Genomic DNA, 24423 nt, shown 5'->3' on the forward strand with positions numbered 1-24423 from the left:
CAACCAAATCAACAATTTCCTAAAACAAAGGTTAGTTTAGATAAAGGACCAATCTTAAACACTTAAGTGCACATTTAAATATTCTGTTAAAAATTAATATGTACCTCCATCAGTATTTTAGAATATTTATAATTGATCGTAGGAATTGGCCTATATCCAATGTATTTTCTTATAAGGGGTATTCAGATTAAGATCAGAAATAAACAAGTGTGTCCTTTAAGGGGAGAATTTTTAAATATTTAAAATCGCGTTTAAGGGGAAAAGATAGGGGAGGGGTCTTAAAGAAAGAACGGATGGAAGAGCAAGAACCTTGGAAGACTAGAGGAAAGGAATAATCCCGTACGTACAGTGACATCATACAGGACTTCGGCCTGGTGAAAAGACCGGAAGCCGATATAACCTCGCCTGTCGTAAATTTAAAACTGACAGCACATGTATCCCCACACTTCCTTCCCAAAAGAGTAATCCTGTAGGTTAGCAATCTGGGACTCGAATATGGGCACTGATTTGCTCGCGTCTACAAAAGTTGTTTGTCCATAAACAATTACTAAACGTCCACACGGATATGACGCTAGCAAAACACTAGCAAATATTATTCGGGGATTCGTTTTCAAACAGACATTCTCAGAAGATCGCACTAGCTTACGTCGCGAAAAAGGAGAATACCAAAACTAACACAACCCCACGAAGCAGAGACAGCGCGGCACCCGCTCCAGTCTTAAATCCGCGGGTCTGGCGCGGCGCAATAAATTAAGCACCCCGGAATGACGTCAGAATGCCTCTAGCCCCAGACAGTGCTTTCCACCAGCCAATCATATATCCTAGCTGCTCAGTTTGTCTTATTTCTATTGGCCTATGGAAGTGTCTATCAAAGTGGCATCTTTGTATTGCGTCATGTTAGGGCGGGCTCTTAGCAGACAACTAACCAATTGGGTACTGTCTTGGAGCGGAAGCGACTCTGGTCGTGGAATTCTTGGTCCGTTCGCTATTTCCAGGGCCGAGAGGTGCTGAGATCGTGGGCCCACGGGGGTAGGAAGTGACGTAGGAATGGTGGAGGGGCGCGAGGTTTCAAGATGGCGGTTGCTGGATAGCTGACCGGGAGCCGAGGTGAAGGCCCCTACGAAGTAAAAGAGGTCTTGAATCGTCCCCTCCCGGCTCCTCGCAGCCCCAGAGCCCAGCAGAAGTGTGAGTGTGCAGGATTGTTCCAGTCAGATTCGTCGTTCCCCTCCCTTCCTGGGGCCCGCGCGGCTGCCTCGGGGACAGTAGGCCCCTTAGCTCCGCTCTTCCTCTCCGCGGTTGGGGTCTCCCGGGTCGCGGACTGGGGGGATCCCCGAGCCTGGGGCGGAGCGGCGAGCAGCGGTTAAGCAGCGGACGCCGCCGCCCGTCTGTTCCCGTTGGCTGGTAGGCAGCCTTCGGTTTGATGTCTGCACCTCGAGTCAGGGTCAACCGTCTCTAGGGTTTCGGCAGTTGCTGCTGCGGTTGCCCCCGGTCGACGTGGGCTCCCTCCCATCGGAGCCTCGTCGGCTCTCTATAGAGTTTCCTCGTGGTTTTGTGGCCCGATTTCCCTGTCGCCTCTGCTTTACGACAGAAAAGTAGTTTGCGCAGACTAAGGCTCCAATGTCTTCTATGAACATTTTCTGTAATTTGTATTCTGGTTCAGTTTCGGAAAGGTGAGTCAAAACGAGGGCCTCAGAGGAATTGGGAGAGGAAAGCAAAAAAGAAAAGGGGCCGTCAAAGATAGGAGAGCTTGTATTTGTACTAAATGTGCTTCCTCCCACCTCCCTTCTCCCCGACTCCCAGTTTTTCTGAGGAAACTCTTAACGGGGTAAATTAGTTGCCACTGGAACAGTTTTGACATTTAGCAGAAGTCGAGTCAATTGAACACTTGCTGAGAGAGGCATTGACTAATAATGTCTGATAAAATCTGCATAAAGAAAGGAAGGTATTGTATAGTCTACTGAAAATTTCACCTGGGTCACTTGCCTAGTAAAAGGTTTATCTTTTCGTAAAGCAGGCCCTGGCCATTGTTGTTTGGTTTTTTGTTGTTTTTTTTTGCATCTAGGTTGACACCCTTCTGACAAGATTCTCTTTCAGACCCTTCAGAGGCTTAAAGACCTTCAGGGGACCACATAATCTTATTTACTATCCTATAATCCAATCATAGGTTTTCTCCCACCTTCAGGTAATCATCCTTACATTCCCTCTTTAATTCCAAAGGAATAAAAGGGACAGCAAAACTGTCATTATCCAAAGCATTTTTGAGGTCTTGCTGCCAGGCAGGTCATCAGTTTGGCTCAGATACCCTCTAATATACTCTTACACAAATTTTCTACAGGTTTGGACATTCTTATGCTGCTACTGGGATTTTTTTTTTTAAATTGAACAAGTGAACCAAACAGATAGTCAACATGGGACGAAGATCTACATCATCCACCAAGAGTGGAAAATTCATGAACCCCACAGACCAAGCCCGTAAGTATCCGTTAATATGGATGATGAAGAAGAGAAGTGGTAAAAATTGTAAGCATTAGAGAATTTATTTCATGATGTCTTAATTACAAGATCAGCAGTGCCAGGAGTCAGTTGTGTGAAGTTGTCCTGTGTTCTTGTGAGCACATGATTAAAACTTCAAACATGGAAAAAAATTCATACCCATATTTCTAATTTGATTGACTTGCAAAATAGAATTGGCTTAAAACTTTCTTTTCGTATTTGGAATTTTGAGCAAGTTAGTTTAAGGTTCTTGTTTAATATTTTATGGCATCTTTTTTCTCTGTGTCCCTAATTATTCCTTAAGAAAACCAAAAAAATGTTGACTTTTTTTGTTGTTAATCTTCACCTGAGGATATTTTTGCCATTGGTTTTTAGAGAGAGTGGAATCGAGGCGGGGAGCAGGGAGAGAGAAACATCTTTTGGTTGCCTCCGGAGTGGGCCCTGATTGGGGCCAGGGATTGAACCTGCAACCCAGGTAGGTGCCCTTGACCAGGAATCAAACCCACAACCATTCAGTGCGTGGGCCGACCCTTTAACCACTGGGCCACATCAGCCAGGGCAAAAATGTTGACGTTTTTATTTGATAAAATTAGAAGGGTGCTAGTAGCGTCTAGTAGGTAGAGGCTAGGGATGCTGCTAAATATCCCACCGCGTATAAGACAGCCATCCACAATACAAATGATCTGTGTTGAGAAAATGCTATAATAATGGTCGTGATTTGAAAGGTTTATGTTCTCTCTTCCTCAAGGAAAAGAAGCCCGGAAAAGAGAATTAAAGAAGGTAAGATTTCAGATGCATCAAATTAGTTATAAATGTTGTTTATCACATCTTACTTTGGGATTAGTGGATTTCAAAATAACATTTCTAATTATTTGCCAGGAAATATACTTTATGCTTCTTTTTTAAAAAATATGTTTTTATTGATTTTATAGAGAGAGGAAGGGAGAGGGGGAGATGAATAGAAACATCTATTGGCTGCCTCCTGCACGCCCCCTGCTCGGGATGGAGCCCAAAACCCAGGCATGTGCCCTTACCAGAATTGAACCAATGACCTTTTGGTGCATGGGGCAATGCTCAACCAACTGAGCCACACCAGCCAGCTACTTTATGCTTCTTATAACAAGCCATAAAAATTTACTAATCCAAAATACCATACAGATGCTCCTTGACTTAAGATGAGGTTACTGTTACGTCCCTATAAATACACCATAAGTTGAAAGTATCTTAAGTCAAAATGTTTTTTAATACACCTAACCTACCAAACAACCTAGTTTAGCTTACCTTACTTTAAACATGCTCAGAACACTTACATTAGCCTACAGTTGAGCAAAATCATCATGCTGCTGCCCAGCATCACGAGAGAATATAGTACTGCATATGGCTAGCCCGGGAAAGGGTCAGAATTTGAAGTACAGTTTCTACTGAATGCATATGGCTTTAGCATCACGGTAAAGTCAAAGAGTCCTAATTCAAACCGTGGTAAGTTGGGGACCATCTATATGATATTCTTGGAAACTGAAGTAAGTAACCTTGCAGATAAGCTCACAATGGGCGGTTGTAACATTGATTATTTGATTACCTTTCCCAGTGAATTAAATACTTTTGAAAGTAGCTCTTTTTTGTTAGTTATTAAAACATACGACTTTGTTGATAGCTACTGAATTAGTGAATGAAAATAAATGTGATGCTGAATAGCTTTGTGCATTCATTTTCCTGGTTATGGTAGCTGTTGAGTTTGTGACAAAGTGCTTCCCAGAATAAGAAAGGATTTACTTTTTAGTATCATACTGTAACACATTGAGAGAACTTAGATTTTTAATCATTTTCAGTTGTGTGTTCTTGTTGCATTGTTTAGCATCAAATCCTGCAAAAGTTTTCTCTGCTATATAATTTTAGAATTTAGCTGAAACCTTTGTTTATTTGGGGAAAAAAAACTTAAAACTATTTTAAATAATTGCTTTAGATCTCACAAATACTTGCCTCAGAAAGCACATCTAATAAGTAACATTTATTTACCTTTTTATTGAAAGTTGAAACATCTTTTAGAGTAAAACATTACATAGTTCTGTTTCTGGTGGTTGAAACGAGATCAGAAACCAAAAAGTTAAACCCCAGTTTAAATTTCTTGAAGGAGATTGAAATAAAAACTCATGAGCATCTAGCTTCTTGACATACTGCTCTTTCCTTTTTCTAAGAACAAAAAGCAGCGCATGATGGTACGAGCTGCGGTTTTAAAGATGAAGGATCCCAAACAGATTATCCGGGACATGGAGAAATTGGATGAAATGGGTAAGAATTTATTAAAAGGCTAGATTTTATGGCAGGGATAACAGTCCGATACACAGAGGCAGGCGGGCAGGCAGATACTGAGTGAAGCAGTACAGGCATTACAAAAACTAAAACATGATGGCATTTGATCCTTGAATTTAGTTTTAGTATCAGAAAGACAAAATGGAGTGTTGGAGAGTTAATTGTAAACTGAAGATCTCATCAGGAATAAGAGGAAAGCCATAATTTAGCTTAAGCTAATTGTTGTTAGGAGGTAATAAACACCCACTTTGGCCAGCTCATTTTTTGAGGGAAGAGAGAAATCTGGCTTCTGAATCACCTTGGGGTTTTTTTGTCTTGTCTTGTTTTTAATGTTGTTAACTACAGTGTAAATCTATTAGGCCACCGTGAGTTATCAGTTTCCCATTTTTTTCCAATGAGAAAATCCAAAGATGCTTGATGTAGCAGAAATCATCAATTACTTAATATCAAATACCATATTAGGATTCCCCCCACTTTTCACGTTTCATAGAATTAATTTTATTCAGTCTCTTTATATGCATCTTCAGCATCACTACATTGCCATAACTGGATTCACACGAGGTAACTGCATGTTATCTTTCCTTGCATCTAAGGTAGGTAGAGAATCATATGTGTCATGCTGCCATAGGAAATTTAATCCAAACCCACTTATTAACTAACTGTTTTTTTAACTTTAGAACATGAGATTTTCAAATTTTCTTTTTTTAATAGAAGTTTTCCAACATGCAAAATTAAAGTCAAGTTAACTCCTATGTGTTTTTCAATTGTCAAGTTTTTGCCAATTCTGTCTTCTGTTCCCTGCCACTTTTTTAAATTACATATTAAAGCGATCTTTGTAAGTTTTGTTTACAAAGGTGTCCAGAAAGTTTCAGTGGTTTGCCCAAAAACAGTAAGTGAAAGAAGTACAGTAGATTTTCTCAGTGATACATTAAATGGGGTTCCAAAATTCAGTTATGTGGGGATGCAGTATTGTAAGCTTTCTAAAGTAATGTGGCACAGCCTGTGCACTAACCTGGGCAAGAGTTCTGGGTCAGGCTGCATGATGCCAAATCTTTCCCAGTTCAGCTATAACTGATCAACTTGTTGCCTCTGGTCTAAATTCCAATAAGGACAAATGCTGTTCCTAGAGTATCAGGATATTATCTAGTAAATGATCCTAAATTGACTTACGTAGTTTAACACACTAGGAATACTATAGTGTAAGACTGTACCTTCTGGTTTTGAATAAATCGCCAAGGCTTACAGTTAATGGGGCTTAGGGAAGCTGATAATTAAACTTGTTATTCTTTAAGGAAAAGGGAGAAAGGAACACTGTATATGAGCCCTCTAATTACAATTTATAAAACTCAATTCAAACTAGTTTAAACAGAAAAAAATATACGTTGACTCCCATAATTTGGAAATCCCGGAGAGAAGCTGGCCTTGAAAACCCAGGTATCCTTATAAGCCTGTTTGTCTCTGGTCTTCTGTCTGTTGGCTTTACTCAGCATACTGCAAATGAATCTCTTAGGTTGGGAGGTATAATATGTATGGGAATATAGTGGTGGTTGGGAGGCAAGGCCACAGATATCTCTAGGTTTATTTCATCCCTACTTGTGAGAGCTTCTCTCTCCACATGTACATTTAAAAACCTCAGACAGGGATATGGTCCCAGTTTGGATCATATGCCATTTGATCTCTGAGTCAGTCACTGGCAAGGATGATGGAGGGAGACAGGTATGACCAACCAGGCAGGCCTGGGAGTCTTGTACTAATCCCTCTTGGGACGACCACCTGAAATTAAGGCCCATGTTGAACACATGGGAAGAGGGGGTTGTATGGCAGCTAGACAAAGAACACCAGTCTGTTATAAAAATAATAGTTAATTGATGAGCCAGACACCAAGGGATATTTTTTTAAATAAAGTGCCCACCATCTCAGAATTAAATGGCAGAGCCAGTGAAGTAGGTAAACCCAAGTGTCTGGCTGAAGCTTAACTAGGTCGTTAGCACAGAGGAATGAAATAGATTTTTATTACAATGATGATGAAAGTTAGGTGACATTTCTTAGGAAAGTAAAATTAATGGCCATCTTTAAATGGTGGAATTTTCATAAGTACCTATTGCAGTTCTTTAGGAATTGAATATATCTGGTGTCTAGCTCCCTTTTAAAAATGTTAGCATATAAGTTTTTTATTAAATGTTATTGTCTGTTGACAATCTAAGTGAAGTAACCTTTTTGCATTTAATTCCATAATTTGCTCTTTTCTTTCAGAGTTTAACCCAGTGCAACAGCCACAGTTAAATGAGAAGGTGCTAAAAGACAAGCGTAAAAAGCTGCGTGAAACCTTTGAACGTATTTTACGACTCTATGAAAAAGAGAATCCAGATATTTACAAAGAGCTGAGAAAGCTAGAAGTAGAATATGAACAGAAGAGGGCTCAACTTAGCCAATATTTTGACGCTGTGAAGGTAATTGAGTTTCTTCTGAAAGAGAAACTAAAGTGTTATATTTCTATTTGCTCTTAAACTTATTAATGGGAGAATTGATTGTTGAACCTCTTCCTCTTGGTAGTTTCTTGTCAAACTGAACATCTACAAGAGAAATTAATTCATCTGCCAACACAGTAATAGCCAAAAACTGGAAACTGCTTAGGTATTTTTAAATCTCAAAAACAGACCATAATGGACTTTTGTAGTTACTATGATTTCATTTGTATGAAATTGTAGAACAAGCAAAAAGTTTATAACAGCGGTTGCCTTGGGATAGTGTTAGGGATGGACTGGGAATGAGTTTGAAGTATATGCATTTGTCAGAACTCATTGAATTTGTACATGTCATTGTTAATTTTGCCTCAAAATAAAAATAGGAGAAAAAAATGAGTGCATTAATTTTTGGTAAAGTATGTAGTGTGGGTCCCATTTACAGAAAAAGGAAACTAAGATAACTAACTTAGTGGTGCAGCTAATATGTCGCAGAAATTGTGAAAGACTAATTTTAGAGCCCAAGCTCTGCCACTGGAAATGTACTAAGTTAATTGATATGTGTTATTTATCATCCAGAATACTAAATAGGGTGGCTTTAGTACTAGATACTTTGACAGTTGGACTTCTCTAAATAGCAGCTTTTTCAAACCAAAACCAAAAAGAATTAATTGATACTGGGAGAGGAAGGGGGGCACAACTGGATTTGGTTCTTTTAGAGAAGATAGATTTTTTTCAGTTCATTGACAGACTGGAAATACTGATGAGACTTGTTATTCTTGTTTTTTTGTGATAAATTTATGTTAGGTGAAAAGCAAGTCCAGGTTATGAAACAGCTGACATTGAATTTTTAGTGTTGAGTTTGTGGATTGCTCTTATCCTCCTACTGAGAGATGCTCTCTGTTTCAGAACGCTCAGCATGTGGAAGTGGATAGTATTCCTTTGCCAGATATGCCACATGCTCCTTCCAACATCTTGATCCAGGACATTCCACTTCCTGGTGCCCAGCCACCCTCCATCCTTAAAAAGACCTCAGCCTATGGGTAAGTGGAGCATAATCATATAGCATGTATTAAAAGCATGTCTTGACTATCTAGAGCCAGAAGTAATGCAGTGGGAAATAAGACAATGTGAATATAAGCAGGCCCTCATTTGATTAAATATGAAATTTAAAACTCCCTTGAAAATTGTTTAGAAGAAGTAAATACCACTGTTAACGTGATTACTGTAAAATTTTCTTTACAGACCTCCAACTAGAGCAGTTTCTATTCTTCCTCTTCTTGGACATGGTGTTCCACGTTTGCCCCCTGGCAGAAAACCTCCGGGTCCGCCCCCTGGTCCACCACCTCCTCAAGTCTTGCAAATGTATGGCCGTAAAGTGGGCTTTGCCCTAGATCTTCCCCCTCGTCGGCGAGATGAAGACATGTTATATAGTCCTGAACTTGGTAAGGAGTGGCTGTTCCTTTTGCTCTTATAACCTTCCCACTGTCATTTTTTATGTTGGCCCTGTTTCACATCTTGTTCACCACCCTTGTTCATCACCAAGAACTTGGGAAATAAATGAGGATACCATATACATACTAACAGATGGATAAACCATAGGATCTACCCAAGTAAAAGCATCATGCATAACGTATAGAAATGTTTATTATGTTTTATATTAGGCTTTTCTTAGAATATCACTGATACCAGTTCCCTAAGACTTAGATACCTGTTTACCTTTCAGTTTACCATCAGACTAGAGTATTGTATACAGTCACAGTGATTGTGTATATATATGTGTATGCAACTTCTAAGTGAAATTTGTTTTCAAATTTGAATTTTAAACTATTGCCAAATGAAAATATTGTCAGACTATCTGAATAGCTGAGCTCTACAGAAATTTTTAAAACAATTAGATTGTTGTGTTACATGATTTCTGTGTTTTGGGGACCGTGTAATGGAGGATCCAATCATATTATTTGTTCCCCACTCCCTCCTCCCTTTCCAGCTCAGCGAGGTCATGATGATGACATTTCCAGCACTAGTGAAGATGATGGCTATCCTGAGGACATGGATCAAGATAAGCATGATGACAGTACTGATGACAGCGACACTGACAGATCAGATGGAGAAAGTGAAGGGGATGAGTTTGTGCACCGTGATGATAATGAAAGAAACAACAATGAAGAAAAAAAATCAGGTACATGCAGATGAAAGTTCCATGGTATTGATCAATAAATAGGACACAAGCCGAAGGTCCTGATTTATTAATGCACTGTGGAAATAATTGTGAGCTTCCTGTATTCATCTTTATATATCAGCTCTCTCAAAGTTCTTGACACATGATAAGTACTAATTCATGTAAAAAAAAATTAGGCCATGTATATAATAAAAATGTCTGTGTGATAAAATTCACTTTTGGGGGTAAAGATAATAGCTATTCAACAACATAAATATGTTCTCTCATGGGTATGTATAGGAAAGAAAGGAGAGTAACCATGTAACTATATTGAGAAAACCATATTCACATTGTTGCTTTTTAATAAGTTCGTTTCAATATCTACATTTGAAGCCCTTTAAATTATGTGTGTCCATGATACATTACATGAACCAGAACCATAATTATGCAGGTATGCCTTTGAGTGGAGTCATGACTTAATGGAAGTATATACCCATAATGTACGTTATGTATTTGATTATTATAAATTCAGACTGAGTTACATGTACTTTTAAAATGTAGTTATGATATTCATTGAGAAAATTTTAACCATTGTAATAGGTTCTGAGCAGTACAAAATGTATAATGTGTCACACCTCAGTAGTCTTGGAGCATCTTTTGGAATTATTTTTGTAGCCTACAATACTGTACTTATGTATTAGTAGTACTGTCAATATTAGTAATGATGACAATTTTTTCTCCATAATTCTTATTAAGAATCAAAAAGTTACTTTAAAAGGGTGGATAGAGAGAGCTAGTAATGAAAAATGATGGTGCTAGTACTAGAAAATAGGAAGCCCTTAGAGCCCCAGCAGCTCCATTACTTCTGGGACCTTGTCGTCTTTGTCTCTTTTCCCTTTCCGACAACTGTTTTTTTTAACATGTACTCATCAGTGCACACTTGCTGAAAATGGCTGTCCTATGATTCAGCATTTATTCAGCTAAAATTTGTTGAGTTTTTACTATATGCAAGGCATTTTTGCAGACACTAAGGATGTGGAGTAAACAAAACTAAAGCCCTGTCCACTTGGAACTCCTATCCTTTTGTGAATGTTTACCAAGAGTGCTCCTAACACTGCATCGTTTAGTATGATGTTGAAAAGCGTCTAATGAATAGCCTTTTTGTCGGTTAAGAAGTTCCTTCTAGTCCTAGTTTTCTAAGCTTCTTTCATAAATACTTTTTAAGCATCTGTCAGGATGTTGTTATGGTGTTTTTTAAAGTTGTTTATTGTAGTGAATTGCATTATGGCTTTTTTCTTTTTTTAAACTGTCAGATTCAATTTGCTTGTATTTTATGTTGGCCAGTAGGTCAGTTTTGGTATCGGTATTATGCTAGCTTCATGAGTTCTGGTTAGCATTCCATCCTTTCCTTTGCCCTTTTACAGGAAATTTCTGTAATATAATTTTGGCTGAATTTCCTTGTAAAATTATTTCAACCAGGTGCCTTTTAGTGAGTAGATCTTTGACTACCATTTATTTCATTTTTGTTTATTCTGGTCTTGCCACTTCTTTGACCAATTTTAGTAACATATTCTTCTTAAAAATTGTCTATTATTTTTATCTGGGTGTTCAATTTTATTGACATAAAGATGTTAGTATTCTTGAAGTTTTTTTTAAACTTACCACTTTTAAGTCACTTCACATATTTACCAATTGGCACTTTATTTACTACCTTTAATATGGCTCTTTTTGTACTTATCCTCTACCAAGTTTCACAGGGAGTTTACAGGCAGCATTTGTGCCTAGTAAATTATAGTATTTGTTATTTAGTAAGCATTTACTGAATTGTGTTGATGCCAGTTCACTCCCTCTCCCCCTCCTCTGGCCCCTTAGGTTTGAGTGTACGATTTGCAGATATGCCTGGAAAATCAAGGAAGAAAAAGAAGAACATTAAGGAGCTGACTCCTCTTCAAGCCATGATGCTTCGAATGGCCGGTAAGGCAGGGAAAGAGGAGTGAGTCACCTTTTGGTATTTCTTCATGCCAGTTGCTTCCCATACATTGTCCCATTTAGTATCCCAGGAACCCTAAAATAAGTAACAAATCCTCGTTTTACAAAAGATAAGGCTTGCAGACATTAAGGTGCCCAAAGTTTACACCCAGCTAGTAGGTGGTTGAACTGGCATTTTCATCCAGGTCTGACTTGTTCTGAAGCCTGCCTACTAAGCTGCACTAGCACAGATGAGTGGAAGACTATTTGATTCTTCCACGTCTCAAGTATTTTATTGAAGAAGACTGTTTAAGAAAACATGTATTGAACATGTGTCTTCAGGCATCACTCTTTTACAGGTTGTAAAACAAAATCAACTCCATTTACCTGGTTTAAAATTTCTTTCAGGTCAGGAAATCCCTGAGGAGGGACGGGAAGTAGAGGAATTTTCAGAGGATGATGATGAAGGTGATTCTGATGATTCTGAAGCAGAAAAGCAATCACAAAAGCAGCATAAAGAGGAATCTCTTTCTGATGGCACATCTGCTTCTTCACAGCAACAAGCTCCCCCACAGTCTGTTCCCCCTTCTCAGATACAAGCACCTCCCATGCCAGGACCACCTCCTCTTGGACCACCTCCTGCTCCACCTTTACGGCCACCTGGACCACCTACAGGCCTTCCTCCTGGGCCACCTCCAGGTAAACATTTACATATTATGAATAAGTAATTAAGTTAGTGTGGTGAGAATAAAGTCATTCCAAAAAATATGTCATTAGTATTGATGTTTTCTTGTTTCCTCCTAGTGACATTCCCTGAGAAATGAAGGATTATCAGAGGGTTGGTGCAACTAGGTTATTCTTAGAGTATTGCTTGCAACTCATAGTATTTCTGACAGCCATCTTTTTCTCCCAAGCTCTTCCTTTTTCAGCATTCTTTAGTTCTGATTCTAGCAAGTAGAAACTGAAATGTGTAATGGAAACTTTCTTTAGTACTACTTGTTGTTGGTATTGGTTAATCCTCACTCAAGGATATTTTTTCCGTTGATTTGGGGGGGGGGGCAGAAACATCAATGTGAGAGAGGGACATCAATCGGTTGCCTCCTGCACGCACCCTGACTAGGCTGGGGATCGAACCCCGACCAGGCTGGGGATCAATATACCTGCAACACAAGTACATGCCCTTGACCAGAAATTGAACCCGCAACCCTTAGGTGCACAGGCCCATGCTCTAACCACTGAGCAATACTGGCCAGGGCTTTAGTACTACTTTTTAAATGACAAGTTGACCCTGCTCAAAATTGGTTGCCAGTGGGACTAGGACATAGTAAATACTCTCATATCCTTTGGTTTGGGGATTACTGGATATCAGCGTAATCTTTTTAATTAGAGACAAAAGTGATAGTTGTTAATCAAGTCTTCAGTTTAAAAGTATAAAAGGTTTACAATATGAAACAACATATAGAACGTCTTGGCTCTTTATGATTTTATTCCTTCTCTACAGCCAAATAAGTTCTTTTTAATTGAGTTCGTTCTTTTCTTTTTGTTCCAAAGCAAAATAACCAATCTTTTGTCATTCTTAGTCGTCTTTGTCCTTATCTTAATGAGTTTCAGCAGATCATTGAAGCACTTTACTTTATAGTCCATTTTCAGAAAGCTCATGTCGTAATGATTCTAGAATTTTTCTCATATTCTGTGTTTCCAGCCCAACAGAGCTGTGATAAGAGTATCCTTTGTTTGTTTGGTTTTAAATATGTTTTTATTGATTTCAGAGAAAGAAAGGGGGGGAGAGAGAGAGAAAGAAACATCAATGATGAGAGAGAGTCATTGATCGGCCACCTCCTTTACACCCCCTAACTGGGGATCAAGCCACAACCCCGGCATGCGCCCTAACCGGGAATGGAACCATGATTACCTGGTTCATGGGTCGACACTCAACCACTGAGCCATGCTGGCCAGGCTCAATCAGTTTTCGAAGTTTCTGATTTCAGGTTAAAGTGATAAATCATACCACATCTGAGTTACCTTTATACCATAATTACTACTTCATATATATTTGTTTGACATTCATTTATTATTTTTTTCTTTGCAGGAGCTCCTCCATTCCTGAGACCACCTGGAATGCCAGGACTCCGAGGGCCTTTACCCCGACTTTTACCTCCAGGACCACCACCAGGCCGACCCCCTGGCCCTCCCCCAGGTCCACCTCCAGGTCTGCCTCCTGGCCCTCCTCCTCGGGGACCCCCACCAAGACTACCTCCCCCTGCACCTCCAGGTACAGCTTTTTATTTCCATAGCAAACATTTGTCTACATATATTTTATTTGCTCTAGGACATATTTTCACATTTCAATAACCTGAAATGAAGGAATATCTTAAAATAGTGTTTTTTAATTGCTATTAGCCTGGGTTGAACCTGAGTTCTTTCATAGAGTATTTGCACTGACCCTGCATAATTACCAACTTAAAGTTGAAAATCACAAGGGAGAGTTTTTTTCCCCTCAACCCAGTATCATTGCTAGATATGCAAATTTTCTTGTCTCATGATGTGTGGCAGGTATATTTCTGGTTTACTACACTGACTGTTCCAGTTTAATATGAAGGTCTTTTAAGCCCCCAGCTTGGACCTTTTTTTCTCTCTTAGTTGTATATGGAATATTTATGAGTTTGTATAAGCCGTAGCATCTTAGATTTGATAAAATATAGTACTTGGTATTTAGTCTTAAAAGTGGCATTTGAAGAAAATTAAACCTGCTATTCTTGGTAAAATGTTAATGGTATGTCTGAACTGCCAGTGGGACCTGAATTCTTTTCCAGGAATGGTGATATATTGTGATTAGTTACAGTGTCTTATTTCCCACTTATGGAGTTACCATTTTGTGGGGAGGAGTGGTGTGGAGATCAGTAAATCATGCATGGGAGGGAATCAAGCCCCAGCCGTGTCTGCGCTATACAGGTAGAATAGACTCTTGGAGTGTCAAATTTGAAATTCAAGTAGTACATTATTTAGAGAGGAAGAAAACATTACTACTATAAGTACAAAATACAGACTGAAGGTGCATACTGTTTTATAATAAAATATTTCTTACTATCATAATATAGCCAAGTTTCAAATGGCAAGCAGCATGATTTCAGCTTGTTTTATGTAAATCTTCCTTTTTTTTTTTTTTCAAGTTGTCGGCCTATGTTTTTAACATCTTAATTGCATTTAATTAGTTACATTTTATTAGTTTCTGTAGTGTTCATCAGCCTGTTTCGCCTTCGTTTAGGTATCCCTCCACCTCGTCCTGGCATGATGCGCCCACCTTTGGTGCCTCCACTCGGACCTGCCCCACCTGGGCTTTTCCCACCGGCTCCCTTGCCAAACCCAGGAGTTTTAAGTGCTCCACCCAACTTGATTCAGCGACCCAAGGCGGATGACACGAGCGCAGCCACCATTGAGAAGAAAGCCACAGCAACCATCAGTGCCAAGCCACAAATCACTAATCCCAAGGCAGAGATTACTCGATTCGTACCCACCGCACTGAGGGTCCGTCGGGAAAATAAAGGGGCTACTGCTGCTCCCCAAAGAAAGTCAGAGGATGATTCTGCTGTGCCTCTTGCCAAAGCAGCCCCCAAATCTGGCCCATCTGTTCCCGTCTCAGTACAAACTAAAGATGATGTGTATGAAGCTTTTATGAAAGAGATGGAAGGGCTGCTGTGACAACTTTTAATGCTGGAACAGGCTTCTGTTCACATTATTGGTTCGTGGAAAGAGAGGCTCTTAGGAAACTTAGGCAAAAGAGCTACTTTCACTGTCAGGGTATTTTCTAATTTCATTTGAAGGAACATCTTAAAGTTTAACCTTGTTTGGAATTCACTGCATAGAAGAGGGTGTTTCACTCAGATCAGGTTGGTTATTGAAGCGGTTCTGCTAACATCTGTTCCCTGTCATGCCACCATCCTCATCCCGTTTCTTCCCCTTCCAGTTCTGTGGAACTTGTGATCAGGGGAATATTTGTTACTTATTTGTTTTTGATTCTCTTGTGTGCTGTGTGCACTGGAGTAGAGATTTTTTTTGGGGGGGAACAGTTTATTTCACCCCATCTTGCTTTTTGTGTTTATTTTTAATATTTTCTTGTAAATATTTTGTAATATTGTAGTGAAATGGATTACAACGTCATTTCCTAATGCAAAGCGAGATGTGTGGGAAGAAAATATACAATTCTGTAATTAAAATTATTCCCCACTGACCTAAACTTTGAGTGTTTCATGAAATAAATAAATGTTGTCTACCCCAAGATCTTCTTGAGTTCCTAGTAATGTATAAACATCCTTTTTTATGGTCAGAAAAGAAATATTTAAATGTATGGTACAGAATGAGAATTTCATTGAAAATGTAGTTGAGCTAAGTTTTAAATTTAAGGGATAAAGAGAACTCTTTTCCCTCATATTACCATGTTGACTTTAGAAAAATTGAGAGGTTTTATTTATTGCTAAGAACATATTCAGTCTTTTTCTTAAAGATGATGACTCACTTTCCCCGGAGATTTGTGAACTGAAACCGACTGAATGTCAGACCTTTCAAAACTATTATAGAATCAGAAAAGGTTACTTTTCTTTTTTGAATGTGTTGGTTTTATTAAGCTTTTTAAAAGCACATAAAATGAATAAGAATGCTTAACGCTGTTAATTTGCATTGATATTATTTTCTTTACTAAGTGCTTTAATCACTAACTCATCTACCCTGTAATTCTGGGGATTTTTAAAAGATATTTTCTCCAATTTACAGATGAGAATATTGAAGCTAAAGGGCTCATGTGATTAATCCAGTGGCCCAGTAGTGTGTTTCATATGTAAACACACATGTGTGCACACATACACATAATGAAACAATATGCATTGCATTCAAGCTAGGCATACCTATTTCCATTGTATCTTAAATGCCTTTAATGTCAATCATATACCATAAAAAATATAAGATTTATTGAATAATATATGAATGAGGGAGAAGTCATTGAACATATATATATACACACACACACATATATATATAATAAATCGTTAATTGTAAAACTCAGAATAGTGTTTCACACATGGTAAATATAATTTGGTTCTTAGAATTAATTTGCATTTCAGAATGAGACCTGTGGCTATGGAGTAAGGGGATGGATTGACTCAAGGGTGAAAGACCAGAGGTGGGAAAATGCATCTTCTGCAGGCACAAGATGGAGAGTACCCAGGCTAGCACAGGAGGGTGGAAGAGAGTTGAAAGATCTATTGCAGAGAGAAAGCACAAGACTGGATTATCAGTTTGACATAGGGAGAGAGGTAGAAGAGAAATAAGAATTTAGGGTCTCCAATTTAGGGCTTCGGTTGTAGGTAGTATCATTATGGAATAAAGGATGTGGAGCTGAAGAGGAGATAAAGGATGGTAGCAGCTAACGTGTTTACTGTGTGCCAGGCATCCTGCAAAGTGTTTGACATGTATTAATTTAATCCTTACCCCAACCCTGTTAGGTAGCTACCATCATTTCCTTCATTTTAGAGATGTGTCAATTGCACGAATTATTAAATAACTTACCCAGGTTTACACAAAGGAGCAGAAATTCAAACCTAGGTAGTAAATGGGAGAGGGGTGTAGAATGAAGAGAACTGGCCCTGTTTGGAACAGATTGTGTTTGAATCCCTGTGAGATAACCTCATGGAAATCTTAGTAGGCCGGTGAAGTATGAAGCTTAGGAGCAGATAGAGGATATCATGAACACTGAATGAGAGACAAGAATTCCAAGGGGAAAGAGAAAAGTGAAGCAGAAATTATGATCACAATGATAGAAGTCATTTACTGAGCTCTTATCATACACTAGTCACTAAGTGCTGTATCATAAGGAATTATTGCCCTACTTTTATGAATGAGAAAGCCAAGGCTTAGTAAGCATATAAATAAATGCCTAGATTTTTATTGGGTTGAATGTTTTTCTGACAAGTTTTTTTTAATCTGATGTGTTCAAATCAGGATAACATTGGTTTTTTGGGGGCTGGGCAAATGAGAAGCTGAATATTGGAAGAAGGGAAGAAAGTAAGGTCATAGCATTTATTCAGTATATACACTTAAATATATAAAAATTACATATAAGTATGGGTAAATATAAATTTAAAACAATTTACTATTAGAAATACATGGATCATCAAACTATAACGTTACCCGATTTGAAGACACACACAAAAAGATAATTCAAGATGAAAAGCTCCTTGATGAACATGGGATGTTTGAGGATTCAAATATTTAAAGTACATAAATGTGGGACTGAAACACCCATAGACATAAGCTCTCTCTTGCATGGTACTTGGATACTTGCAACATTTGCTTCGAGATGTCTTTATTTCCGCTGCTCAGCAAACCTTCTCCATGTCACATTTTTTTCTTTAGCTATTGAGAAAGGAGAAAGCAGCCCATGGCCACTCAGAACTGGCCTGGACTGTCAGCGAGGATCTAATGTTGCTAGGAGTTGGCCTGACACAACTACAGAGTGGTTTATTGTGGAAAATTTCACAGGACACCAACACCAGACAAGGCCATTCTGTGGCTGTGAAAAATCAGAACAGAAACAAGTACTCTGCAATTGTGTCAAATATGAGCTGTCCAAACCACAAAAATGACCAAACAGACCCCTATGCTGGCCAATACTCATTAGCATATGCACCAATTACAGCGTTAGCCGCACTCCATTCCTTGTACCTTATTAGATGCATTAGCTACCCAAATTGTAGACTTCCTTCTAGTCCCAACAGCATGCAATCTGGACAAAGCCCCAAAGTCAGTGAACATAAACCCCAAATCTATAATAAATCCTAATACCCTCAATGAAACATACCACATCTCCCCACAGTATGCATTCTCTCGCTGCAAAGAGCAATAAATCCAACTTGTTCAACTACAGGTATGTTCATGGTGGTATTTAGCCAGAAGGCATAAATAAAAATACAGATTCAGCTAGAGCACTCATTGCTGGGACCAGGACTCTCAACTTAGTAACAGCATGAACATTTGAAACCCATGTGATTTCCATCTGTATGGCACCTCTTCTGGAAGGGCTGGGAGGTTAAGTTCATGCTGACTTGAGTTTCTGTATTTTGATGAAGCACTTCAGTGTTGAGTTTATGATGTTTCCCTAAGAATAATATCTTGGGATTTTTTGTCCCATCAGATCAGTATTATTTGGTAAAACTTTTAGTCATCTATTTCTGTTTACATTGCTTGCTAGCTTGCTTAATATTTAGCGTTCTCTGTAGAGGCAAAGTCTGTAGGAAAAGGATGGACATAGGCCTGTAAAGTCTGTTTCTGAGCTGATCTCCAAGGGCTGAGTAGTTCAGAAGTTCTCCTCTGAGCAGCGACCTTAAGACAGACTTTGATTCTGGTCATAGTTTCTAAACCTGATAGACTTCTTCCTCACTCTTGTCTTTGTGTCCCTGAGAACTGGTTTGTTTAGTTTTGTCTGCCTGGACCCATGGGTAATGACTGGGCGTTGGCCAAGTTCTTGGGATCAGAAATTACTGTATTTCTCCCAGTCGGTATAATCTACAACTGTACCTCTTCCAGGCCAAACATCTGCTTCCTTCATGTCTACTCATTACAACAGTAATTTGTACACCTATCTCTCAAACAGGCATAATTTCATCAGGAGTCTTTTGGAATTGCAAAGGCCACTTAAGTTTTTGACATGAACAAAATAGTTCATTTGAAAAGGACAACAAAAGCAAATAAGCCCTCATGAGCAGATTGCTTGTCTGCTTCATCTAAAAGAAAGATCATTTTGTCCAATGTAGGGCTTATCCCTCCTTCAGTAGTGCTGGCTTTTTAGTTGCATGGCTTGATAAAATTATCAAGGACCCAAGTTACTGTCCAAATGTGCTGTCATTCTCTTTTACATATGTATATGTTAAAATCTGTTTTTCATCTACTAAAATTTTCTTCCTCTCCTTGGAGAGAAACACAAAATAAAGCTCTACAGTGACAATTTCATGTCTGCCTGAAGCCAGCTGGCTTCCTTCCTTTTTCTTCTTTCTGTATTTTCTGTTCCTCTTACTCTCCATTTCCCTCTATTGGGAAAATACATTAACATTATGATTGTAAAAATTTAGTTTTAGAATGCTTACCATTCTAAAATACCCACATAGCTTTTATGAATTAATGTTATCACTGTTTCTATAACTTTTTAAAAATTAAACTTCATTAAAACATTTTTAAAAAATATTTATTCAACTGCAAGGAATGATAATAAAGGATGCATTTAAAAATGGTTCTTTACCAGTATTCTCATCTTTTTTTTAAAAGACGGCTTCAGTTATCACCATGTATACCTTGAATTTCTATAAACAGCAAAAATGCATATCCATTCCAGTGCCATTAGTCAAGTGAGCCATCTTTTCAGTATTTGCTGTGTGGGAAAATGTAATAACCTTTAAATAACATTTTCTAGTTATATGTCAAAATATGAGCAAATTAGGGGGTATCAAGGAGTGCAGCAACCCAGATTGTGAAAAATCTCCATCCCTTTACATTCTGTCTCCTGGTGTCCTTCAGGCCATGTCCTCTCATCTCCTTAGTGGCTCCTCTCCCTCTGCCAGATGGTTAGATCTCATAGATCCTCACATCCCCTGTTGGCTGTCACTGTTTTCTATACTTTCACTTATATATCTATACATATATCCTATATATATATATATTCCCTCTGGATGATTTTGTCCACTCTATCCATTTTTAGTCATGACTCCCAAATTCTTATCTCCAGGTCACACCTTTTCCTCTGGATTCATTCACATTCAGCTGCATGGATTGTCTTTGGGCCCCCATGCCTTTATGTATTTTGCTTCTCTGCCCAGAACACCCTGTCATGTCAGGTTAACACACATACTGAGACTTATCACAGGTGCCACTCTCCCTAGCCGGTGGAAGGACACAAGTGTCTCTATTCCCTGTTACTATAACACCCTAAGCATCTTCCTTTCTTTACATGTAGCCTGCTAGATTATAATCATCTCTTTGATTGTACTATAACCATTTTTCTTGACAGTGGTTATCAATCATAGGTATAACACAATATTTGCACAATCAGTTGAACAAACAGGTTCCATTTTTAACCTGCATGGTGCACCTAACACACCATTATTTCCAAACTAGATTGTCTTGAGGGGGGAATGCAAATTAAGGTTCACAAGTGTCAACAATTTATTACACCTTTTTCTGTTTAAAGTGAGTTATGGATATCCTGTAATTAATAAAACAGCCGCTAAACTTATGACTTTCTACCAGAAAAGTCACAGGATTGTTAGAATGACATGTTTACTATTTCAATAGGTCCCGTAACTACTGCTACTTGCTCTATCCATTTTCCCATAAAAATAAGAATAGTTACTATTCACTGAGCATGGTTCTGTGAGACACTTACTGCTCTCATTCACATTGTCTCATTGACTCCTCCCCAAAATCCACTAAGGTAAACTCTACTATTATGCCCACTTAATAGATCACACTGAGGTTGAAAGAAACTGAGTAACATTTCCAAAGTCATCCAACTAGTAAAGAACAGGGTGGATTTGAACCTTTCTCATTCCAGAGACCGTGAGGTCTTAAACACCATGGCATATGACCTTTCAACTATTGGAAGGGGATTTGTGAGAAGTTTGCATGTAGTGGGCCAGTCATCACCAACTATGGGGCCAGAAAAAAACTAAACAGGTCAGTTCTCAGAGACACAAAGACAAAACTGGCCCTACAGAAAATAAATAAGTTCTGCCCAAGTCACAGCCTGCCACACTGAATGGCTTATCTCTGCAGGAAAGAGTATGTGTGTCTATAAATATAACTATGGATTACACATCTATTAAAAATCAGAATTCAGGTCCCATTAGTGTGTTTTTTTACTGACTTCTTCCATATGGTCTTGTACTTGAAGAAATACTGGCTTTTAAATAAACAACCATACATTGGCAAAAGCTGTTTGCTCATCAAGGGTCACAGGCTGAATTGATTTTGCAGGAGATAATGCTTTTTCACTGTCAATAAATTATTCAGGTTAAAAAAAAAAAAGCCAACTCTCAAAAACAGAAATGATGAGGGGCCAATTGAACCTTGCAGCAGGGAAAGTATTTAGGGAGAACCTAAGGACTTCAGGCCAGTGGCAAGTGGAGGTGGGGCGGCAGTCACTTTCTATCCTGCCTGTCTTACCTTTCAGGTAACAGTGTTCAATAGACAGACTCCTGTGAGTCTTCAGAGGGGAAAGCAAAGTGTTTTGGTTTTTTCTTATAAATGTTTTGATGGCCTTTGTCCTTATTTCTTCATCATTTTTGTAATCAGCCTCAAATATTTCAGGAAATTAAGACTTAAATGTCACAACCAGCACTTGATTTTTTTTTTTCTCTCTCCACTGCCTACCATTATCCCCAAAGTGGCAACACTGAGAACTATCCTAACAACTGGGCAGTAAAATCAAATCAAACCAAAACAAAACTTCTTGTTAGTTATGGTCGCCTATACTTTAACCTATAAGGTAAGCCCATATCCTGTAGGAAATGGTACTTCTTTTAATTTAATTTATTGAGTGCCTAATATATATAGTAAGTGAACAATTTCAGTCCCCAAAAGGGGTATTATGACTATTTTACAAGAGGAAGCCTTCTGGATGAAAGGTGAGGAGTGGAGTAAACAGTAGGGCATCTTGGAACCTGCCCGTGGCACCCTTGGGGTCTATCTCCTCAGGAATTAGGGTGCAAAAATCTGCCTAACAGAAGTGTATGTGGCCTGGCCTTTGTACACCTCAAAGATGACCACATGGGAAAAGTAATCCCAACATTCATTCCACAAGCAGTGAAGTGGCACAAATACTAACAGAAGCTGAAGAGGAATCTTTTCTCTGATATTTATTTGTTCATAATCCTGTCTTCAGTCATCAAGAAAAAAAAGTGAGCTCCGCCCTAGCCAGTTTGGGTCAGTGGTTAGAGTGCTGGCCCACAGACTGAAGGGTCCCAGGTTTGAGTCTGACCAAGGGCACATACTTTGGTTGCAGGCTCAATCCCCGGCCCAGTTGAGGCATGTGTGGGAGGCAACCAATCATTGTGTCTCTCTCACATCAATGTCTCTCTCTCTCTCTCTCTCTCTCTCTCTCTCTCTCTCTCTCTCTCTCTCTCTCCCCCTCCACTTCCACTCTCTGAAAAATCAATGGAAAAAATATCTCGGGTGAGGGTTACAAAAAAAGTGAGCTCCAAGAAAGTAGAAATCTAGTTGGCCTCATTTACAGCTGTACTCCCATCACCCATCACCTAGTACAGAGCATGGCATATAGAGATGCTCAGTAAGTACTGGGGAAGAAAGAAAGAGAGTCCATGAGGGAAAGCGGGCCAAAGACTGCTAAGGATGAAGACATACTCTTTTCTCTTTTTTCAGGAAGACTTCAACTCTGACTCACAGGAAAGATGAATTCAAAGAAGTAAAATATAAACTGGGATCTTTATTGTGGGCCCTGCCTGTGGGCCAGGATGAAGCTTGTGGAAAAAGGTGAATGGAAGGGTCAACCAAGTACAGAATAGTATTGCTAGTGTTTAACTTTTATATGTAAATTCTTTATCTGAAATGGGTTTCTTCCTGCATGGAAATCACTTGTCCTTACCTTTTCTCATATCTCACATGTTATTAAAGCATTGCTGTGGTATTAAGCAATGCAATCCCTACAGGCATTGTTGGAATGAGGTCATTACTTCAGGCCAGTGGAAGAACATAAGGGATTTCAAGCAGGCTATTTGTTGTCATAAAGCAAAATCAAACCTACTACATTTCCAAAGGAGTATAACATGATGGAGACAAGACCATTATAAAGCTAGAAACTTGAGAAAGTCATTTTAAAAGCTCATAAGCATAGGTTACTCATGACTAAAGGCGTTGCACTGTTATGCAACATGAGTGTCAGGGGAACAAATTTCCAACCTCGTGACTCACGCTTCTGTGTTACACATAATACTGGGCGTTTCCTTCACTTTAAAGAAATGTGAACCTCAGTGTGTGTATAAAAATATCTGACATCCAAAACATGCCAACACAACAGCTAACAGGTTTAGAAAAATCTAAGTTGACCCTGTGTCACCAGAGCCACTCTTCCCAGATGGAAAGTTACTCTACTTTTTTGAAAAGTGTGGCCCGATAGACCACCTCCTACCCCGGGGCAGCTGGGTCCCACCGTCTCTCTCCTAGAACTAGTTTCTCAACCGCCCAGAGAGGGCAACAGAGCTAAAGCCCTGGGAAAAAGTCAGTAAAAATCATTGCCCCAGCCGCCTCCACACGGACTCCGCCTCTCCTGGGCCGTCAGGCGATCGGGGGCGCTCCCGACTCCGCCCCTCCAGCCGGCGGGTCCCTGGGGGGCTCCCTCCCGCCCCCGACGCCTGGAGGGTGACCCGCGGACCGAAGCCGACCCGCGGCCGCCCCGCCACTACACAGCTCTCTCGACCACACGGTTTTCACCGACTTTATTGGGCCCCGACCCCGGAGGGCCCCTCGCAGCCCCCTCCCCGCGAGAGCGCGCCGGCGGCCGCGACATCCGACAGGTTCAAAACGGCTGCGGGCGGCCGTGGGAAGAGCCTCCGCCGGCGCGCCAGCTGCCCCGTGGCGCGGGGGTCACTTGCTCTTCGCCTTCTGACTCTCCGTCTTCTTGGGCAGCAGCACGGCCTGGATGTTGGGCAGGACGCCGCCCTGCGCGATGGTGACTTTGCCCAGCAGCTTGTTCAGCTCCTCGTCGTTGCGGATGGCGAGCTGCAGGTGGCGCGGGATGATCCTGGTCTTCTTGTTGTCGCGCGCGGCGTTGCCCGCCAGCTCCAGGATCTCGGCCGTCAGGTACTCCAGCACGGCCGCCAGGTACACCGGCGCCCCGGCGCCCACGCGCTCCGCGTAGTTGCCTTTGCGCAGCAGCCGGTGCACTCGGCCCACCGGGAACTGCAGCCCCGCGCGCGAGGACCGGGACTTGGCCTTGGCGCGCACTTTGCCTCCCTGCTTCCCGCGACCAGACAT

The 24423-nt window shown here is 39.9% G+C and overlaps 2 protein-coding genes across 2 annotated transcripts; one reads left to right on the plus strand and one right to left on the minus strand.

Annotated features, from left to right (window-relative positions):
- The first annotated feature begins 1044 nt into the window (after positions 1-1044).
- Positions 1045-15674, plus strand: WBP11 (WW domain binding protein 11). Its single transcript, XM_016197433.2, has 12 exons — positions 1045-1185; positions 2336-2472; positions 3242-3273; positions 4689-4782; positions 7057-7253; positions 8175-8308; positions 8511-8710; positions 9256-9447; positions 11299-11400; positions 11803-12093; positions 13484-13666; positions 14660-15674. Exons 2-12 carry the CDS (start codon positions 2409-2411, stop codon positions 15091-15093), a joined length of 1923 nt encoding a protein of 640 aa, XP_016052919.1. The 5' UTR covers positions 1045-1185; positions 2336-2408; the 3' UTR covers positions 15094-15674.
- An 8262-nt stretch (positions 15675-23936) lies between these two features.
- Positions 23937-24423, minus strand: H2AJ (H2A.J histone). Its single transcript, XM_016197508.2, has one exon. It carries the CDS (start codon positions 24421-24423, stop codon positions 24034-24036), a length of 390 nt encoding a protein of 129 aa, XP_016052994.2. The 3' UTR covers positions 23937-24033.

This window comes from Miniopterus natalensis, chromosome 2, assembly GCF_054644295.1.
Source record: "Miniopterus natalensis isolate mMinNat1 chromosome 2, mMinNat1.hap1, whole genome shotgun sequence".
NCBI classification, from domain to species: Eukaryota; Metazoa; Chordata; class Mammalia; order Chiroptera; family Miniopteridae; genus Miniopterus; species Miniopterus natalensis.